General features: G+C 38.3%; 1 protein-coding gene across 1 annotated transcript in view; it reads right to left on the reverse strand.

Moving 5' to 3' along the window:
* Positions 1-2112: 2112 nt before the first annotated feature.
* Positions 2113-17556, reverse strand: part of CCDC6 (coiled-coil domain containing 6) — a 50509-nt gene continuing 35065 nt past the window's right edge. The window contains exons 7-9 of the mRNA XM_065639356.1: positions 14047-14147; positions 10144-10268; positions 2113-7807 (exon numbers count right to left, since the gene is read on the reverse strand). Of these exons, the coding sequence (XP_065495428.1) occupies positions 7616-7807; positions 10144-10268; positions 14047-14147 (418 nt within the window). The 3' untranslated portion in view covers positions 2113-7615. The remainder of the gene's footprint in view (positions 7808-10143; positions 10269-14046; positions 14148-17556) is intronic.

Genomic DNA, 17556 nt, shown 5'->3' on the forward strand with positions numbered 1-17556 from the left:
AAGTCATAGCTGGTTTTCATGAAGACCACTGAGACTCGAAAGCAAGGGTCCCATCTCAGCCTCCACAATACTTGTATTTAGTGTTTTTGCGTTAAAGTGATACAATGGTCTTTATACATACCTTCAGTCTCCACCTGGGGAATGCAGGACTGACTTCAACCTCCTCATGCTTCTGGGCTGAAGGATATATACTGTATACCTTGAAAGGTACGGAACAGCCTCAAAAGCACGTGAAACAGACTGGTATCCAAGCCAGCATCTTTACATACAGGAAGGATTATTAAAACTGTTTGCTTTGCAATGCATCGCTCGTTAGCCTGCTCTCAGCAGTTTACCAGAATTTCTAAGAGAACTCTTGCAATGCTGGGAATTTGCTTTCCTTTATAAATGGGGACAAGCACCAGAAAAAATACACAAGAACCATCTAAAGGGGAGATCGCCTGGACAAGGCAACCTAAAATTAAACCGATGACATGCATGTTCAAGTGACTCATTTCTGTTCAGACAGACGCCAGAGGAAAAACAAATGACATGGCTGAAGATGGACAGCACTAACACAGCTCATTCATCCAGTTCCCAGCCCCACCGGCTATGTCAGTGTCCAACTGCTCAGCATCTGCAGCAGTGGAGAGAGGAGAATGAAAGCATTTTACCAAATACGGCACGTGTTTTAGGAACAGAGTAACATGGATCAGCTAGATTAGCATTCACTGAAGTACTTCCACAGCCTTGTACCCAAGAACTTGCCACCACCATAACACAGGGCTTTTACTGGCCAAAATGGAAAAGCACGCTTGACATTCATTGCATGCGGAGGCCTGGGCTGACTAGAGCAGAGCGTGCGGTCACAGAGATGTGCCTGGGCAACAGCTGAAAAACAAGACAGACAAGTGGATTCAACCAATGGGTTTAGCAAGACTCAGACACTGAACGCAGGATAAGCACAGCAAGTGTTACTGAGACTAAGATCTAAGCCTAGAAACTTGGCAATAGAGCCAGGTACAGCAAATAATCCTCACAAAAGCTCTGGAGTATGCCACACAGGTGAGCTCTGTGCTAAGTTGACGAATGAACGCATACAATAAAAAGGTGATAAAAACAGATTTCACAATGGATGACACAAAGTACACACAGAATTTTCACAAATGCATACCATTGTCTTTAGGCATCTAACTGTAAATGCAAAGTTTATAATTCAGCTATAACACTGCAGTTATAATACACTATGGCTGCTTTTCTCCTCTCTGTTTCTATCCAGAGATAGCTAATACGATGTCCCAGTATAAAGAAAGCACTCACTACAACTAAAAAAGATATCCAGAAATTCTAACTGGTTAATGCTTTAATATTGATTATTAAATATAATAAATAATGTTTTAATAAGATGTCAAAACAGTAGAAATAATGGATTCCTAAGACAAATCTCCATTAGAAAATGAGTGAATCCATCAATAGTAGAACTACTTAACTGCAATCGGGTTCGATTACAAGAAAATCAAGAAAAGCTGAAGTAGACCACCAGATACTATAACCTTCCCTTTTACAAAGAAATAGCAAAAGCACTCCTTTCTGAACTACAAAATATACAGCATACCCCTTAATACAGGCATTTTTCCCCCCTTCTCTTCCTCTCATACTTTATATCCAATTAGAAAAGCAACTGTACTCCTGGATACTGATTTTGATTCAACACACAAGATGAGTTTTCCTGTAACTTTGTAGAAATACACATCTCTGTCCCTATGAGCTTAGAAAAACTCAAAAAAAAGATGAAACTCTGTTATTCTCCTAACCCAAATCATCAGAAAGTACCTTCGAGGTAAGCAGACCAAAAGATACCGCAGTTCTTCCCATGGCAAAAAAACCCTGCACCCTCCCTGGAAGGCAGCTGTAAAAGGTTAAACTTACATGTTTAATTCAGGGGGAGAAAGATACTCTGGAATTTTCCCACAATAATAGCTCAAGAAATTCAACTGCAATCTTCCAAGATAGAAGTAAAACTGATGGAGTCAAGCACGCACGATTACACTTCGAACATTCATCTAATCCGAAGTGGGAAGCATCTCTTATGCAAACTTTATTATGCAAATAGGATAATCCCCAGATTCCCCACTCAGCCATTTAAGTGAAAATACCAGAAATGGCCCAACTAGAATCAAAGACAAGCAAAAATAAAGACACGCATATATCTTTCTCTGATTCCGAGTTCTCATTTTCTTCCTCTCTTTCTCAGTGATGACAGGCTGACAAATAGAAGGAAACATTCATCCACCTCATAGTTTTCCATACAAGTAAGTACAAAAAAATCAAGTGTTTATTGGAAGTCTGCATGAAGGCACAGATGAGCTTGATTACAGACACATCGTAACAATTACAAACATGTAAACACCTTGAGATATACAACAAAGCAATAATACAGCTAATACAGGAATAAAATGTAACCTGCTTAAAAAAAAAAAAACAAACACAACTGCTTTATATCTGAGGTTCATTCAATGATAAGCTCCGATTCACACCAACACAGTGTAATGCTTTTAAACTCATCACTTGGATTCATGCTCAACAAATCTGCACTTTGACCATTGTTGTTAACCAGTGGATTCATACATTTGATCTGAATTTGAACAGGCTTCCTTCGCTAGGATCAGCAAAACACAGGAACAACCAGCTAGATACCCACCAACCTATAATGAGGCTTTGTAGATTCTCTAAAGAGACAAGAGCAATCACCAAGGTGTTGAAACTAAATATAAGATTCAGAAAAGCTCAAGGATGCTTGTTCCATTTTTACTTGCATTTGAGGAAATTGCTGTATTTCTGCAGGAAAGGAACAGTCTACAGCTGTCAGGTGATTTTTTTCTTCCTCCACAGGAGGCTTAGATTTCATCTGAAACACCTGCCAAAACAAAAGTCAGCAATCACAAACTAAAGTGCCTTGAACAGCTTAGAATTACCACTAGAATAAAACACCTTCATTTATAGATACAGTATTAATTTATACTACGAGAAAACCCACCTTTGCATGTAGAAGACTACTTCCAATATTTCTGTGGAAAGGGGAATTGCCTTTTTTTTTTTTTTACTTAGATAACAATGGCAGGAACTTAAAGAACTGCAACACAGAACTTTTTGAAAGGAAACAACACGGGGAAAAAAAAAAAAAAAAAAGTAGTTTTAGCACAGGCAATTCCCAGGCCTAGCCAAAGAGTACTCTGAGCAGCAATTTACTACAGGGACACACAGTTTTCTCAAACTCAGCCATCTGTCCTAACTCCCCACTTCTCCTCTACAAAAGCTTTATAACCTCTGGAGCCCAATTCCAATGAGGAAAGACTCCTATACAGGCAATACGTGCAGAAAAAAACCAAGCACAGCTACATTTCTCCTGACACTGCGGCCACATCATCCCAACCTAAAGATGAGGTAGTACTTTTCTTTGGAGCCTAACTAACTGAACAGGAACAAGCACTATTCTCCCTAATGTAGTAGCTGGCTGTTAATGCAGCACCCAACTCCATAGTTTTATCTCCTCTTCAGGGCACAGCGCTAGTGCCAAAATGCAACAGATGCTTAAAAAATAAAATCATGATATGAGCACTTGAACTCCGACTGCATCGTAAAGGCCACGGTCTGGCATATTCAGTCACTTCCTCCAGCCCACGAAGTGGCAGTGACTCTTAACCTCTGTTTGTACTGGGACTAGTGGTTATTACACAAAGGAACATGAAGGATATCCTGAGTACTTACTACAGTGAGACGTGGAATTTAAAAAAAATTAAATGATTAAGAACTCCAGTCCAAATCTGAAAAGGGCTGGGAGAGGAATTCAGCTCCTCAGGGAACTGAGGAAACCAGATTGTCTCTATGCATACAGTCCATTTGGTAACTAGGAGCTCTCTTCAAGAGGACAGACCTTTCCCCTCAAGGAACTTGTTGTAACATATGCATGTATTATAATTTTATAGCTTACACTCAAATGTTCTGGTTTCTTATGAGATGGTTTGAACTGGAGAAATATGCTCTGCATAGTCCACGCTCTGTAGACTCCCAAGGATCAAAAAGAAATAGACTGCCATGACTGAAACAAAAAGGAAACATCAAAGAGTTGAACAGTATTCAAACTATACTGCTTGTAAAACTAAGTAATAGGATTAGAAGAAGCACTAGAAGTCTTAAACAATGTCCCTGGATGCATCCTCTTAGTAAACAATAATCAATATTGAGGATGAGAGACTATGTTCTTTGATTGACAAAGTATTCAAGGCTCTTCTATTCATCTCCATGATCAGTTTCCATTTATTCAACAAAATATATAGAGTTTATATTGTCTCCTGTTGGCAGCAGAACTTGTGTAGATCCCAGGAAGCTTTCTTGTTGCTGCTTCCAAGACTGCATTTTTCATTCAGCTGAAGTGCACAGGGATTCCACCCAGGCAGACCGATTCCTGAACACACACATTTTAACAGGAAAGGAATCCTGCTCTGTTCAGCTCCAGCACAGCAATTACCAAGAGAAAAGCACTGACCCTTTCTTGAAAAACTCTGGTAGTCCTTTCTGCCCTTGGGAATATGCTCTCAGAGGAGTACATGTAATTAAGACAATCTTATCTGGCTGTTAGCTGGAAAACTCTCTCTGAACAGTCCCACCTCTTCTTCCAATGAACTTCTCTGGAACAAATTGTGGATAAAATAAACTCTTAATGCTCTACAGAGTATCATCTGCGTTCCAGTGTCCAAGCCAGATCCCTTGAGAGAAAAAGTAGAAAAAAAAAAAAAAAGACCTGCTTGATCGTCAGAGAAGAAAGCATAGGTGAAAGAGCTAGAAGATATATATTTGTTTCAAACCTTCAGCTGTAAAGGGGTACACTCACATCACACCTAAAAATTGCTTCTGTGGCCTTACACAACTACTGATGACGCAGTGTGGAACTGACAGGCATTAGGAATGAAAAGGACAAGAGAAACCCACCCAGGTCCTTCTGAGATAAAGAGTCCAAGCACCTAAGTCCTCACAGTAAGCTGGACCTCACTGCCAAGTGAGTCTCTCCAGTCTACAGGAGATCTGATAAAATCACAGCTGTGGAATCATAATTCATGACTAGAATTCACAAGGAAAAATGAAAATCCATTTACATTTATTAGGAGATGGTTGTGCACAATTTCTCATCTTATTCAAAAGGTCTACAAAGAGAGTTTACCACTTCTGATTGCAAGCAAATGTTCGTTCAATGTTCTTCGTTAGGTAAGGCTAATTCAGTGCCTTGTTACACTTTCAAGATTCAGTATACATTTGTCAGTTCTTTACTTTCCTCTGGTAACAGTCCCACTGGAATAGTAAGGAGAGTTCACTAAGACACTTTATAACAGCAGCTGAACTTGGGTTACACAAATTCAGTTTTGGAATATGCTTCAAACGTAAATTAGTCTAGGCAATTTTCCATTTTATAGTCTTAAAACAACACTGTCAAAGGCTTCCCCACCCCCCACATTTATACTACCACTGTCAGCTCGCACTCTGTAGAGCTGTAGGTCCAAGAATCTCAAAGCACTTCAGAAAGGAGGGCACCATTGCAAATAGTGGTATACTTGAGCTGGAACCCTACTTAGAATATATTTGTTCCGTCTTCTGTTTACAAAAGGACAAGCGTCAAACTAAACCAATCCTGTCTTGACCTTAGTCCCACCTCTGCCTGCCTGTTACTTTCTCCCATGCAATCCTACCACTGTTTCAGGAGCTCTGATTCATTACAATGCTCACAGCTGAGCTTCCTCTATGGAAAGGTGAGCACCTGCTACGGTCAATTATTTTCAGATGGAAGCACTGGTCAAATTTTAGGTCTGCCACAATCTTGAGAATCACTTGATTGGAGATTCACTACCATAACTAATGTAATTTGATAATGCACTTGATCCCATATTGGTTTGAAACGTGTAATAGACTACATATACATTTCTCTAAATTCTCTCAGAGATGAAACTACGTATCTACAGTGAAGAAATTCTAGTTTTGCCTTAAGCGGAACCTTTTACAACATTATTTTAAGTTGCTATTTTGATTTAGAGCACTAATTTTATAAAGATTTTCAGTTTGCAATTCTTACTGAATAGGTGAGTGGCAAACACGAAAACAGATGTACAAGTGTTAGTATACTACCAACATGCTGTACTTCCTTTAAAAAATGTCCTTAATAAAGCATTAGGCATGTCAAACAAACTTTTGTAAACAAAAGATAAATTACTCATGTTCTGCTCTGATTATAGCCAGATACATATTCTCATAAAATAAACATTCTCTTGTCATTTTCCATGGCCCACATATCCATATATATGAGGTAAACTACTTAAAATCAATAATATATAAACCTCAGCACTCAACAGGAACCTCAGGAAAAATGTAACTGAGCAAGATGTCAATATCAAGAAGTGAGACTTTGTTCCACTGCAAAGTGAAACCAATTTATTGTGCTAAATGAATGGAAAGAATGTATTCCGAATACATTTCTTTATACATTGTACCGGCTTAGGCTGCTAAATAAGCATTCATTAGTGCCATGTTGTGCTACTTTCTTGTACTCTGTTTCTACCAAGCAATACAACATTTTGGCTGTTGTGCCAATATATTCCTATATGCTCATCTTATATCTTATTTTCTAACAGACTTTTGAACATTTAGAATACCTGTTGAAACTTTGCTTCAGGGGAATCACAATTAATATATTTTTAACAAGAAAAAAGTTATCATCAGCTATTCTTTACAATCACATTGCCTTCTGCAGCAAAAAAAAAAATAAAAAAAAAATCAAAGAGCACACTTTATTCAGCTATCAGTAACCTGTGGGCAGGACCACACTTAAGTTAGTTGTGACAGATCACATAGTATGGGCAGCTTACAGGTTAATGCAAATGTCAAGTGAAATCATCAAATCTTAAGGTTCACAAATTGTACATTCCACAGACTCCAACAAGCCAGTTCCCTCACTGTAAAATTCAGACTGTACCATACGTTTGAGGTGCTTTTAAACAGGAGAAGTATGGATGTGTCCTGTGTGCTGAATTAAGCTTATTTAGTACATAATACAATAAAGTATGTGTCTTGGGCACTGATTGGGGTGTCTGACTCACTTTTGCATGAGAAGCTGTTACTTCCAATGACTGAAACATAGTGCTGATTTTCCATAAGCTTGGTAAAAACTGTCATATTTCAGAATTTATCATGTTAGCCCATCATGCCTTTAATTTTCTGCAAATTATCATGAAAAAATATAAAAAGGTACCCTTTAATTTTACAAACCTAAAAGCCAGGAAAATGAAGCTTTGGAGCCAAGCAAAACGACATAATGCCGTATTACCAAACAGAGTAGCAAATGTTCCAGCCAGAGAATGGACATACATGTAGTTCAAGTAAACACTGATGGCAAAACTTTGTTAAGTTAGTGTTGTAGACCCACAACACTGGCTGCATTTTATACAAACGTTTACAACACAATTAACAGTGAAGCCTAAATAACCTCAGTGCAAATAAGTCAAATCCAAATATGCCAAGTAAGCCTTTGGCTTTTAGTAAACTGCTCCATGTTATGAGTCCACTTCTGACATCAGACTGCTGAGCACATGCACTAAGGCTGAGAGGAGGGATGCACTGAATGTTGAAAAGTGGCTGCCTGTGATGCTGCGGGTTGGACCGGAGGTTGCACAGGTGGTGGAGGTGGTGGCGGAGGCGGTTGCACTGGGGTCTGCGTGTTTGGAGAAGGAGGAGGAGTGGGACGTTTAAATTTGTCGGGGCTGTTACTTCTTCGTGGTGAAGGCCTCTGCAGAACAAATATTGAAATTATGTTTAACACACTGCTGAACAACATTAGGTGCGAGTCCTCTAATCAGTGTACTGAGCTTGGCAAAGGGGAAAACAAAACAAAACACACAAAAAGATGTGAACAATTATGTGGGAAGAATCAATTTCAGAACATTGCAAGAATCAAAATACAACTTTTACATAAAATAAACATTACTCTGAAACACAGTAGCAAAGGAAAGGGGAAGTGCTCCTGAGATCAAACAGAACACGCATTCTTTCCTGTCAGCTTGCAGGAAATGAGCACCAGACGTACATCCTGAACATACGTCCACCTATGATGACCAGCAACCCGAAAAGAAATGAGAGATGCTGCAGAGACAGCACCTCCCAGTTGCGTTTGCCCACCCGCTAAGTGTTGATGAACCCTTAACTTCACACTGCTGGCCTATGAAGTCCAACTATGTAGTACCTGAGCGTGGGTAGAAATGTTTCCAGTGCTAGAGAGTCTGCTCAGAATCTCCAGCTTTCTGAAAGACTCTTAGCCTGCACACCAGAGCAAGGTCAAAGCATAACACAAGTTGTTCTTCAGAGAACAACAACAACAACAAAAATTACAATCCTTTGGGCTGCAGGAGTGAAGAAGTTATTAGAGAGCTCCCCCCTCAACAGAAACCACAGATTTTCAACAACCTGCACATTTAAACACGGTCTTAAAACCCACATACCAGTAGGGGGGATGAATCTTCTTTAATGTTAGCAATGTAAAAATATAAATTACACTTCACAACACAGCTTCTGCACTTTTGCAAAAAAATGCTCACTACTTACCAATCCAACTAGCATTAATCAGGAACCTCATGGCATGACAAACCAACCACCCACCCACAACTAATAATCAACCACAGGTGATCAGCTCTGGGGAGAAGCATGATTACAGTGCTGTATCAAATGCACTACAGGTAAATTTATTCTGTAATGGAGATCAAAAATGAAGAGTCAAGAATCAAACTGCAGTTTAGTCAAATAATGTATATTGTATCTATTTTTCTGCAAAACTATGTACAATAGATTAATGCTTTATGTGAAAAGCCAAGGGATATTTGACAACTGACTGATGTCTCTGAAACACTTAAAATCATTTATTGCATTTGTGTACATTTAATAACATGAAGGGACCTGGTTTTAGTATCGAGAGAAAGTCAAGAGCTACTTATCAACACCTTTCTCAGAACAATTAGTATTTTGTCCTGAAGATTATTTTTTTCATAGTGACTCAATGTGACACCAACTAATTTACAGTTTCAGAAAGAGTACTGAACAGAACAAGTTCCTTGAAAAAAACTTATTTATAAAATTGAGTTCCAGGTTTTCCAGAAGCATAGAGATCTTCCTGCAACTAATTCATGTGACATACAGCAGTGGGCTGAACCAGGAGCAGGATTCTACCTTCCTGTTGAGCTCCAGCTTCCCTCCTGTTCTACCCATCATTGTAGCATTCCCACTAATCTTTTCTCCGTGAAATTAATAATTACATTTGTGTGCTCCCCTAGCTGATTTTAGATGCGGCCATACTTTAGCATTCTACTAAAAATTCTATTGAAACATGTTTTCACATTTGAGAGTGACAAGTATAGGCAAAAACCTTGCATGATATTTACATACTACCATACCTGTTGAGAAAAATCAAAACGGTCTTGATACAACAACTATAAGGTATTTTGCCAAATGGTTAATATTTAGGCTCTGTTTGTTCATTAAACTCCACAAATATTCAGAAGAAACACAATTAAGTAGAAATGCATCAAAAGGAAATAAATCCAGTTGAAAGATACAAGAAATTGACCTAACAAATGTTTATATTAACTTTGTTCTTTGCCAATAAGAATAGAAAATAAGAGTTAACTGCCTGTTACAGTGACATGATGGTAGCATTGTGTGTCATCCTGAAGAAAACCTGACCTTGGAGCAACCTCAGATGACTCATCCGTCAGATGGTGGAGACTAGGAGAAAAACGAAAGCAATGTTTTTACTTCCCAGGCCAGGTTTAGCAGCTTAGAACATCACTTCTCACACCCTGCCTGCTGATCCATAAGATGATACCTATTACTGTCCTTAAGATGATAATACATCCTATTCTTTTGCAGAAAATAAGGTGCTCCCAAAAGAATCAGTTTCTGAGGGGTGAAGAGAAAAATCAGGGTTGAAGAAAGCAGCAATAGATATCTTGGAGTAAGGAGACAAAAACAAACGTTTACAAAAATGTTTTGTTAAAAAGCTTAAGGACAAGCGATCACAACTTTTAACAAACAAACTGACACTGGTAACAAGCATTTCCTATTTTAAATACTTACTGTAATACCATGGGATGGTCCCATGTGTTGCACATGAAGGCCTGGGGAATTGTAGTAAGACATTCCAGCTCTAGTCAGTGAAGTTGGTGGTGTGAAACCAACTGTGTGACTTGCATATGACAGACCTAAAAATTGTTATAACAAGATAACATCAACATTCTTGTTTATATTACAAACTAAAGTGTGAGGTTTTTTAACCTTTTTTAGTTCTGAATTAGTAATGCGTTAAGAAATGGTAACTGCTGCCAGATAAGACATTTAAAAATACTCATTGTACTGAAAAGCGTGATGCAAAATTAAGTTCTTTTCCTGTAGTAAACTACCATATGTTTCAAAACATACATTAAACAATGTTAAACGTAACTTCTCACTTAACATAAACAGCATGAGGCTTAGTTTTAGTCCACAAGTATTTCCATCCAGCCTTCCATTTCTCCTCAGAGAAATGAACAAAATACAGTCTGAAGCAGCAGCGAGGTTGTGCCTGGAGAAGCCATCGAGCACTGAGCCACTGTGAGTTTCCACAAAGAACCTGAACGTAGGGGGCTCCTCCAAGACATACCACACCTGCACTCAGGCTGGTTTGCCTTGGCGTTTATAGGCAGGGACCTAAAGATCTTTGAGGCTGCAAAGTTAAAACAGTCTGGGATTAGTTGCTAGCTGGACTAGCCTAGCAACTAACATTGAAAATTACAACTTATTTTATCCACATTAGGGAAAGCCTCATATTCAAAAGCACAAATATCTCATTCTTCCATCTAAATATTTCCTTTCTGTAAGAACTATTTTATAAAAATGCAGAGTACCTGCATAGCCAGAAAAAGCAACTGCAAAATGCTTAAATTTCAGACCTTGAAATGTTCTGAACATTTTGAGTATTTCTCAAAACACCACCTTTTCCAAAACCTTTAGCTCGTTATTGCATTCTGACAAAAATACCAGTGAGGCAGGAGACAAGACTTCTCTCAGCTATTTAGTATTAGAGGCCAGCAACTGCTTTGGAGAATTCTGGCCAAAGTGTTTCTAAAGGTCTATTAAGCTTTTATAACACCACATTGGATTTAACAGTTTTCACATTTCTTCAACACTAAACCAATGCAAAAAGGTGCCACTGCAGCTACAGTATGCACCTATACCCAGCTCTGTCCTCAACTGCATGAACCTGTGTTTGTAACTACAATTGATGAGACAAGATCTTGGCGGGGGGGGTGGGGGGAGAAGGGGCACGCAGGGAAGAAAAAACAAAACCCACGTGTCAGATCACTAATAAAGTCACAAAAGAAAACATACTCCCCTTGCTTCCTTCCATCTAAGTTCGATTCTGTTACATACCCAATGGATGTCTGGTGCAAATTAAAAGTGACTCCATTGGAATCACTGTCACTTTAGAGCAGTTAAACAATGCAGATTAACAAAATTAATCTGCTTTTTTGACCATACAATTTAATTGTCTGTACAGCACATGCTCTATAACTAAGTGCTTTTGTAAGCACAAAGAAATAAGCCAATGTTCAGGCAGGTGACAATGTGTTGCAAGTCAGAGACAAGAGCTCAGAACAATAAAAGGCAAAACAAATACACTTTAAGTCACTCTTGCAACATTGCAATTTGGACTGCTTCTAGATAAACCAGCTCCGAAAGTTTTACAAATGCAAGTCTACATGGCAGTCAAAGAACCAATAGCAGAGTAGTGCGCATACATCCAAGGTAGCTCATCTCTGCAACCAAAGCATATAACAGTTTATCTACGCTAAAGACTAATTGGTAATTAGAGTAACTAATCCCCAGATGTCTAGCGGTAGCAATACTTCCACAATCTTCAAAGTTCCATGCACTGTGCTAGAAATCTCAGCAGTATCTCAGCCTGGAAGACTCCTCAGAAGCAGCATCTGAAGCCCTGCAAGCACAAAAGGCTCTGGGATTCGGAACCCAGAATCTGACTCATTAAACCTGACTGGTTATCCGTATAATTGAGAGCGTTTCTGACTGGTTTCAAATTACGTTTCTACAAATTCAGGCATATCATTCGCCAAACGAAACATGCCAAGTCATACAATTACTTAATGCAAAATATAACTTGTATTTTTCTGTGCTGATATTTTTGAGAGTGTCTTACTGTATTTAGATATAAAGCACTCTCAAAAAACTATTTGTTTTCATCCATTACTACATTCAGATATCCCAGAGAGCTGTACAAAATTCCCTATTAATTCTCTAACAAATTGCTGCTTCTATTTTTCTGAAATCTGAAACTTCCCAACTGTGGATATTAATTTATAAGATGTGAAGGAGAGTAACGTAGCTGCCTCTGCGGGAGTGCTAGCCTGGAACATTTACTGTACCAACGTTACCAAAATTGTGAACTCTGTTAGAGATGATCATTTCAGCTGTGCTATTTTTAACTCTGCTTCAGACTGTGTTCCAGCATCCCCTGTCTGTGGGCTGTAATTCCCACTAGACCACAGCATTCTTTTGTCAACTACTGATGGGAAGTGAAATCCACAGGGAACAAGAAATGTGCTTCAGCCCCAATGCAGGAACAAACGGACAGAGGGCTCCTGCACTGACAGAGCAGCATCGAAACTGAGTGCATTTCTAGGTAATCTAGCACGCAAGCCTGTTAAGTTACCAGACAATTTTTCCTACACATACTTTTAATTATAATCACTGTGGGGACTGCAAATACAATGTGCAGTTGAATACTGCATTATTATGAAGGTTGCACCTGTATAACCATGAACGTCCACAGTAGTTACTCCTGAACAGCTGTTAGCACGACTATGTTTCTGTACAACCAGTTACAGGAAAAGAATAAGAAAACATATCTCATTTTCTTGGTAACATATCTTGCAAAACACTGAAAGTCAAGTGATTTGGCTCATTTCAGAAGCCAATAAACCTTTTGAAAAACTCTATCATCACTCTCGTCTCTAACACTGTAACATGGTTTCTGGCCACAGCTGGTTTTCACACGTGCTTACTCCTTCTGAAACACCTGGATGAAAACTATTTTGAATCCTTCTGAAAGACTGAAGTCAATCTTGAAAATTAAAGAGTTTAAAGACACTGTATAGGTTCTAGCAGATCTGTGTAATAAAACGGCTCAATCCCATCTTGCAGAATGTGTCAATATAGAGCACATCTCATTTGCCCCTACTGTAGGGCTCTGTCTGACAGGTTCTAAGGGTGAGCTTGGAAAGCAGGGCATGCAGGATCTGCTTCTTTATGCACAAGTGAGTTTGTGATCGCCATATAACATCCATGGTCAACAACTTTTAATACATATTCAAGTGCAATTTTAAGGGATTTTACATTTCAGTAAATAAATGTGTTAGTAACACAAATACATTTCCTTTGACATTCAGTAATTAAAAACTCAGGAAAGGTTAACTTGCTTTTGTTATACAAAGTACTAGAGACAGGAACTCTTAATTTTATAGTTATTGTTTTACAATAGAAAATAGCAGAAATACGAAAACCATTTCTCTAGTAAAGAGAAAATGAAATTGACTTTTCCAACAGGTTCAAGATTAGACTTCTATAAGAAGTTTTGATTCAGAGCGCAATAGCAGTCTCATTACTAGTTCATCACCAAACTCTAGAAATCTGTCTGAACCATGCATTTTGGTGGGGGAAGAGATAGTAAAAGAGAAAAAGACAGCAAAAAAGAAATAAAAGTTCAAGTGATAGCTACTTAACTGACCTTTAATATCTGTTCACAGTGTAAAACAGAACCATCTGAAAACAGGCTGCACTAGAAGACATCTAAGGCAAAACTGTTCTTACATTTGTGATGTTTTTTTCTCCAGACTAGCTTTGAAAGGCTACTGACCCAAATACAGTAATAGGGCACATTACTATGTGATGCATACAATAATTTTAGAAACTGGGTTCAATATTTACCAGGTGATATAGGTCTGCTAGAACTTGGTGAGGGTGTATAAGGGATAGGACTGGACACAGTGCGAGGTCTTAATCCTTGTGCAGACATCTCATTAAAATATCTAACAAAAAAAGGCAAAGAATAATTAGATCAAACCTTTTAAGATGTGCCGTGTTTTAAATGTTTCACTGTGGTCTTTTCAATTCCTATAAGAATCACATTAGATTAACGAAGGACCAGTCACCTTTAGGAAGTCATGACAGGAACTTTCATCATAGCTGAAGGCTCAGATACTGGTTTAATTTTCAATGGAAATAGCTGGACTTATCTTGGTTATTTGCAGTTAAAACCATACAAGTTGCATACGATTAGAATAGCACGTATTAAGGCCAGAGGTATAAATCATGTCATCCAATCCGACCTATACTAAATTCTTGCATTTTACACATCATTTCTAAATTGAACTCAATAGGTTGTCTGGCTGGAGTGTATCTTCCAGAAGGGTACTCGGCACTAGTCTGAAATCATGAAAAGGGGCGACTAAAATCATTAAAGTATCGATAACTTGTTCCAAAAACTGATCAGCCCCACAGACTAAAACATGGCCTGTTTCCTACTTAAATTCTGCTGGTCTCCTTGTTTAACCATGTGCTCATTGTGCCTTTTGCCACTGGAACAGAGAAACATTTTGAACCTAGGACTTTCTCTCACTACAGATACTTCTAGGTTGTGTTGCAAGACACCTCCCACACTTCACGATGACAAACTGAACAGATTAGAAACTCAGGCAAGGCATTTTTTCATACCTGTAATAATTTTAGCGGTATTTATTTGTACTTTACTCACTGAATACAGTGAAGATTCTTCACAGCCATCAAGTGCTATATAAAAGGAGGTAACAACTGTGCCAATCGCTCCTACTTGCTCCACTTACTGTTTATATCTCAAAAGTAACTTTATGTATTTTTTTCCACAGCACCAGGCTGGCAGCTTTCAGGTTGACTTGCTTATGCACTCTCCACCTAGACTTTTCGGTCATTGTCTAATCAGAGGTTCCCCTGTCCACCTTCTCCTGCAGATATGGTCGCAAACCAGTGCGCCTGGGTTTATATTGTTACATTTAGCTGTGTTTCTTGACACAGCAAAGCAGCACGGAAAATCAGCTACCTAACAGCCCTTTGACTCCTCCTGGTCTCCCCTTCTACCACTGTGTTCTCAGAAATTCTTAGTAGCTACGTTTATTTCCAGATCACAGAAAAAAATACACAACATGGAGCAGCATTAAAAGTATTCCAATTTGATGGAACTCAAAATGATGACTGCTTCATGGTCTGTGAGCCAGTTCATAAAACTATCTGAATGATGTTTTCATACTGCATCTTATTAATTTTTAACTCGGATATTCAGAGTTACTAAGCCATAACACCTAACACAGGCAGTACACTGTAGTGATACCCAAGTTGGTTCAAATTTGTGTAGATCAGGTAATAAAAGTAGCTGCAATAGAGAACAATGGAAAAATAACCAAATGGCAAATTAAAGTTTAATTAAATATAAGTTTTCTAAAGAGCTACCAGTGGCAAGGTTAGTGAAACTGAACTGACTAGGCTACCTCTGCAACATGCAGTAACTGGTAATGCAGAGAGAAAGGCTGTGGTCTTTATGATTTAGTTGTACTTTATTCCACATAAAGACAATTTTCTTTAAATAATCCTAGTACCTGGATCAGTGATATGGAACAGCAGCACACCATTAGTATGCTTCCTGGTTTCAGGTATTTCCTTACTACTCCAGAGAATAGGATGGAGGATTGAGAAGACAAAGCTATTGCTAGTCAGGAGGAAGAAGTTTTGGAACAGTTGTGTATTTTGCATTCAGTAAAGCATCTTCATTTACAAAAAATAAGTATCATGGAATCACAGAATAGTTTGGGTTGGAAGGGACCTTCAAAGCTCATCCACTGCCACTCCTGCCATGGACAGGGACATGTTCACCAGCTCAGGTTGCTCAGAGCCCCATCCAGCCTGGCCTGGGGTGTCTCCAGGGATGGGGCATCCACCACCTCTCTGGGCAACCTGGGCCAGTGTTTCACCACCCTCAGTGTAAAAAATTTCTTACTCATGTCTAACCTGAATAATGTCAGCTAACAGAATGCAACTGAAAAAAATGGATCTCTGATCTATCACCACCATCATTTTCAGGAAGACAATGTAAGCTGACAAAAATTTACATTTAGAAATCATTACTGCATGTAGTTCCACAATTATTTTGCCTAAGCAGTTCTCCTAAGACTAACCACTCTAGTATCAGCTTTGTGCTTCCTTTTACCTTGTACAACTTACACTGCAAATATCTGTTTTGGAGCGATTCTGTCATGCCTTTGTAGTACCAAGAAAACCAACATGACAATGACATTTCTTAGAAGTACAGAATAGTTAACCAAACTTTCCCCCATTTTATTGATTACTACTACCTACAACTGGTTGACGAAAAAATTATTAGGATACTCTACATTTTTGGATTAATACTGGTAATCCACATAGATTTAGATTTTTACTGGATTTCCATTATAACGTAAATATCGGCAGGAAAGATTAGGCTAATAAAAGTAGATTCAAACACCAGAATCCTGCATTTCTAGCAATTTAATTTATATAGCATTCACTACATCTTAATACCAGATGCTACTGTAATATATGTCAGTTGCCTCCTATTTAATTAAAATGAAAACACTACCTTGAACTTTAAGGGTGCTCCTTGAAACAAAATACCTGGTACTTTGTTTCTGGTAAATTATGGCTTATAACAAATATACTGATGATCCAAGAAGAAACATCTCCATATCAAAAAAAAATTTTTAAAGGACTACTATAAATCCAAAATAATGTAAACCAGTACAAAATAATGAGAGTTTGACAAAAAAATAAGAATGTTTATTCCAAGTGTACTTAAAAACCTCTTTTAAGATATAACACTGTCATATGACTATGGCATGAGAAAACACTAAAAGGCATCATATTAAACCATGAAAAACTCATGACTATCTGTAAGGTCAGCGCAAGCACTGCAGCTTGCAACAGAGGAAAAAAAGAAAAATCAAGGATGTTATGGTTTGGACACCAAGGACAAGCCAACAGTTCTGGAAATGCTTCCTCTCTCTAAGGCTTTACACAGTATGCCCTTGTATTTGGCTGAACACATTTTACTTTTTACAACGGAAGAATTAGGCCCAAGTAAGGACGTTGCTCCTGCCTCACAGAATTCCTTGCAGTTATGAAGCTGGGGGCACAACGAAGGTACTGTGATCAAATTATCCTGAATCTCAACTCCACAGCTATACTTATTCCAATATACATGATAAAAACCTTAAGCAATCTTCAGATACAAATATTTTCTTTCTGTTAAAACTAATGCAATTTCTGAACAAGTTTGATACAATTCTACTGAAGATACTCCTGGATCATGCTGAAATTTGACACCTATATTAAACCCATATACAAGTGATTTCTATAAATACTTATTCTATAATA

Source organism: Caloenas nicobarica, chromosome 7 (assembly GCF_036013445.1).
Source record: "Caloenas nicobarica isolate bCalNic1 chromosome 7, bCalNic1.hap1, whole genome shotgun sequence".
Lineage (NCBI taxonomy): Eukaryota > Metazoa > Chordata > Aves > Columbiformes > Columbidae > Caloenas > Caloenas nicobarica.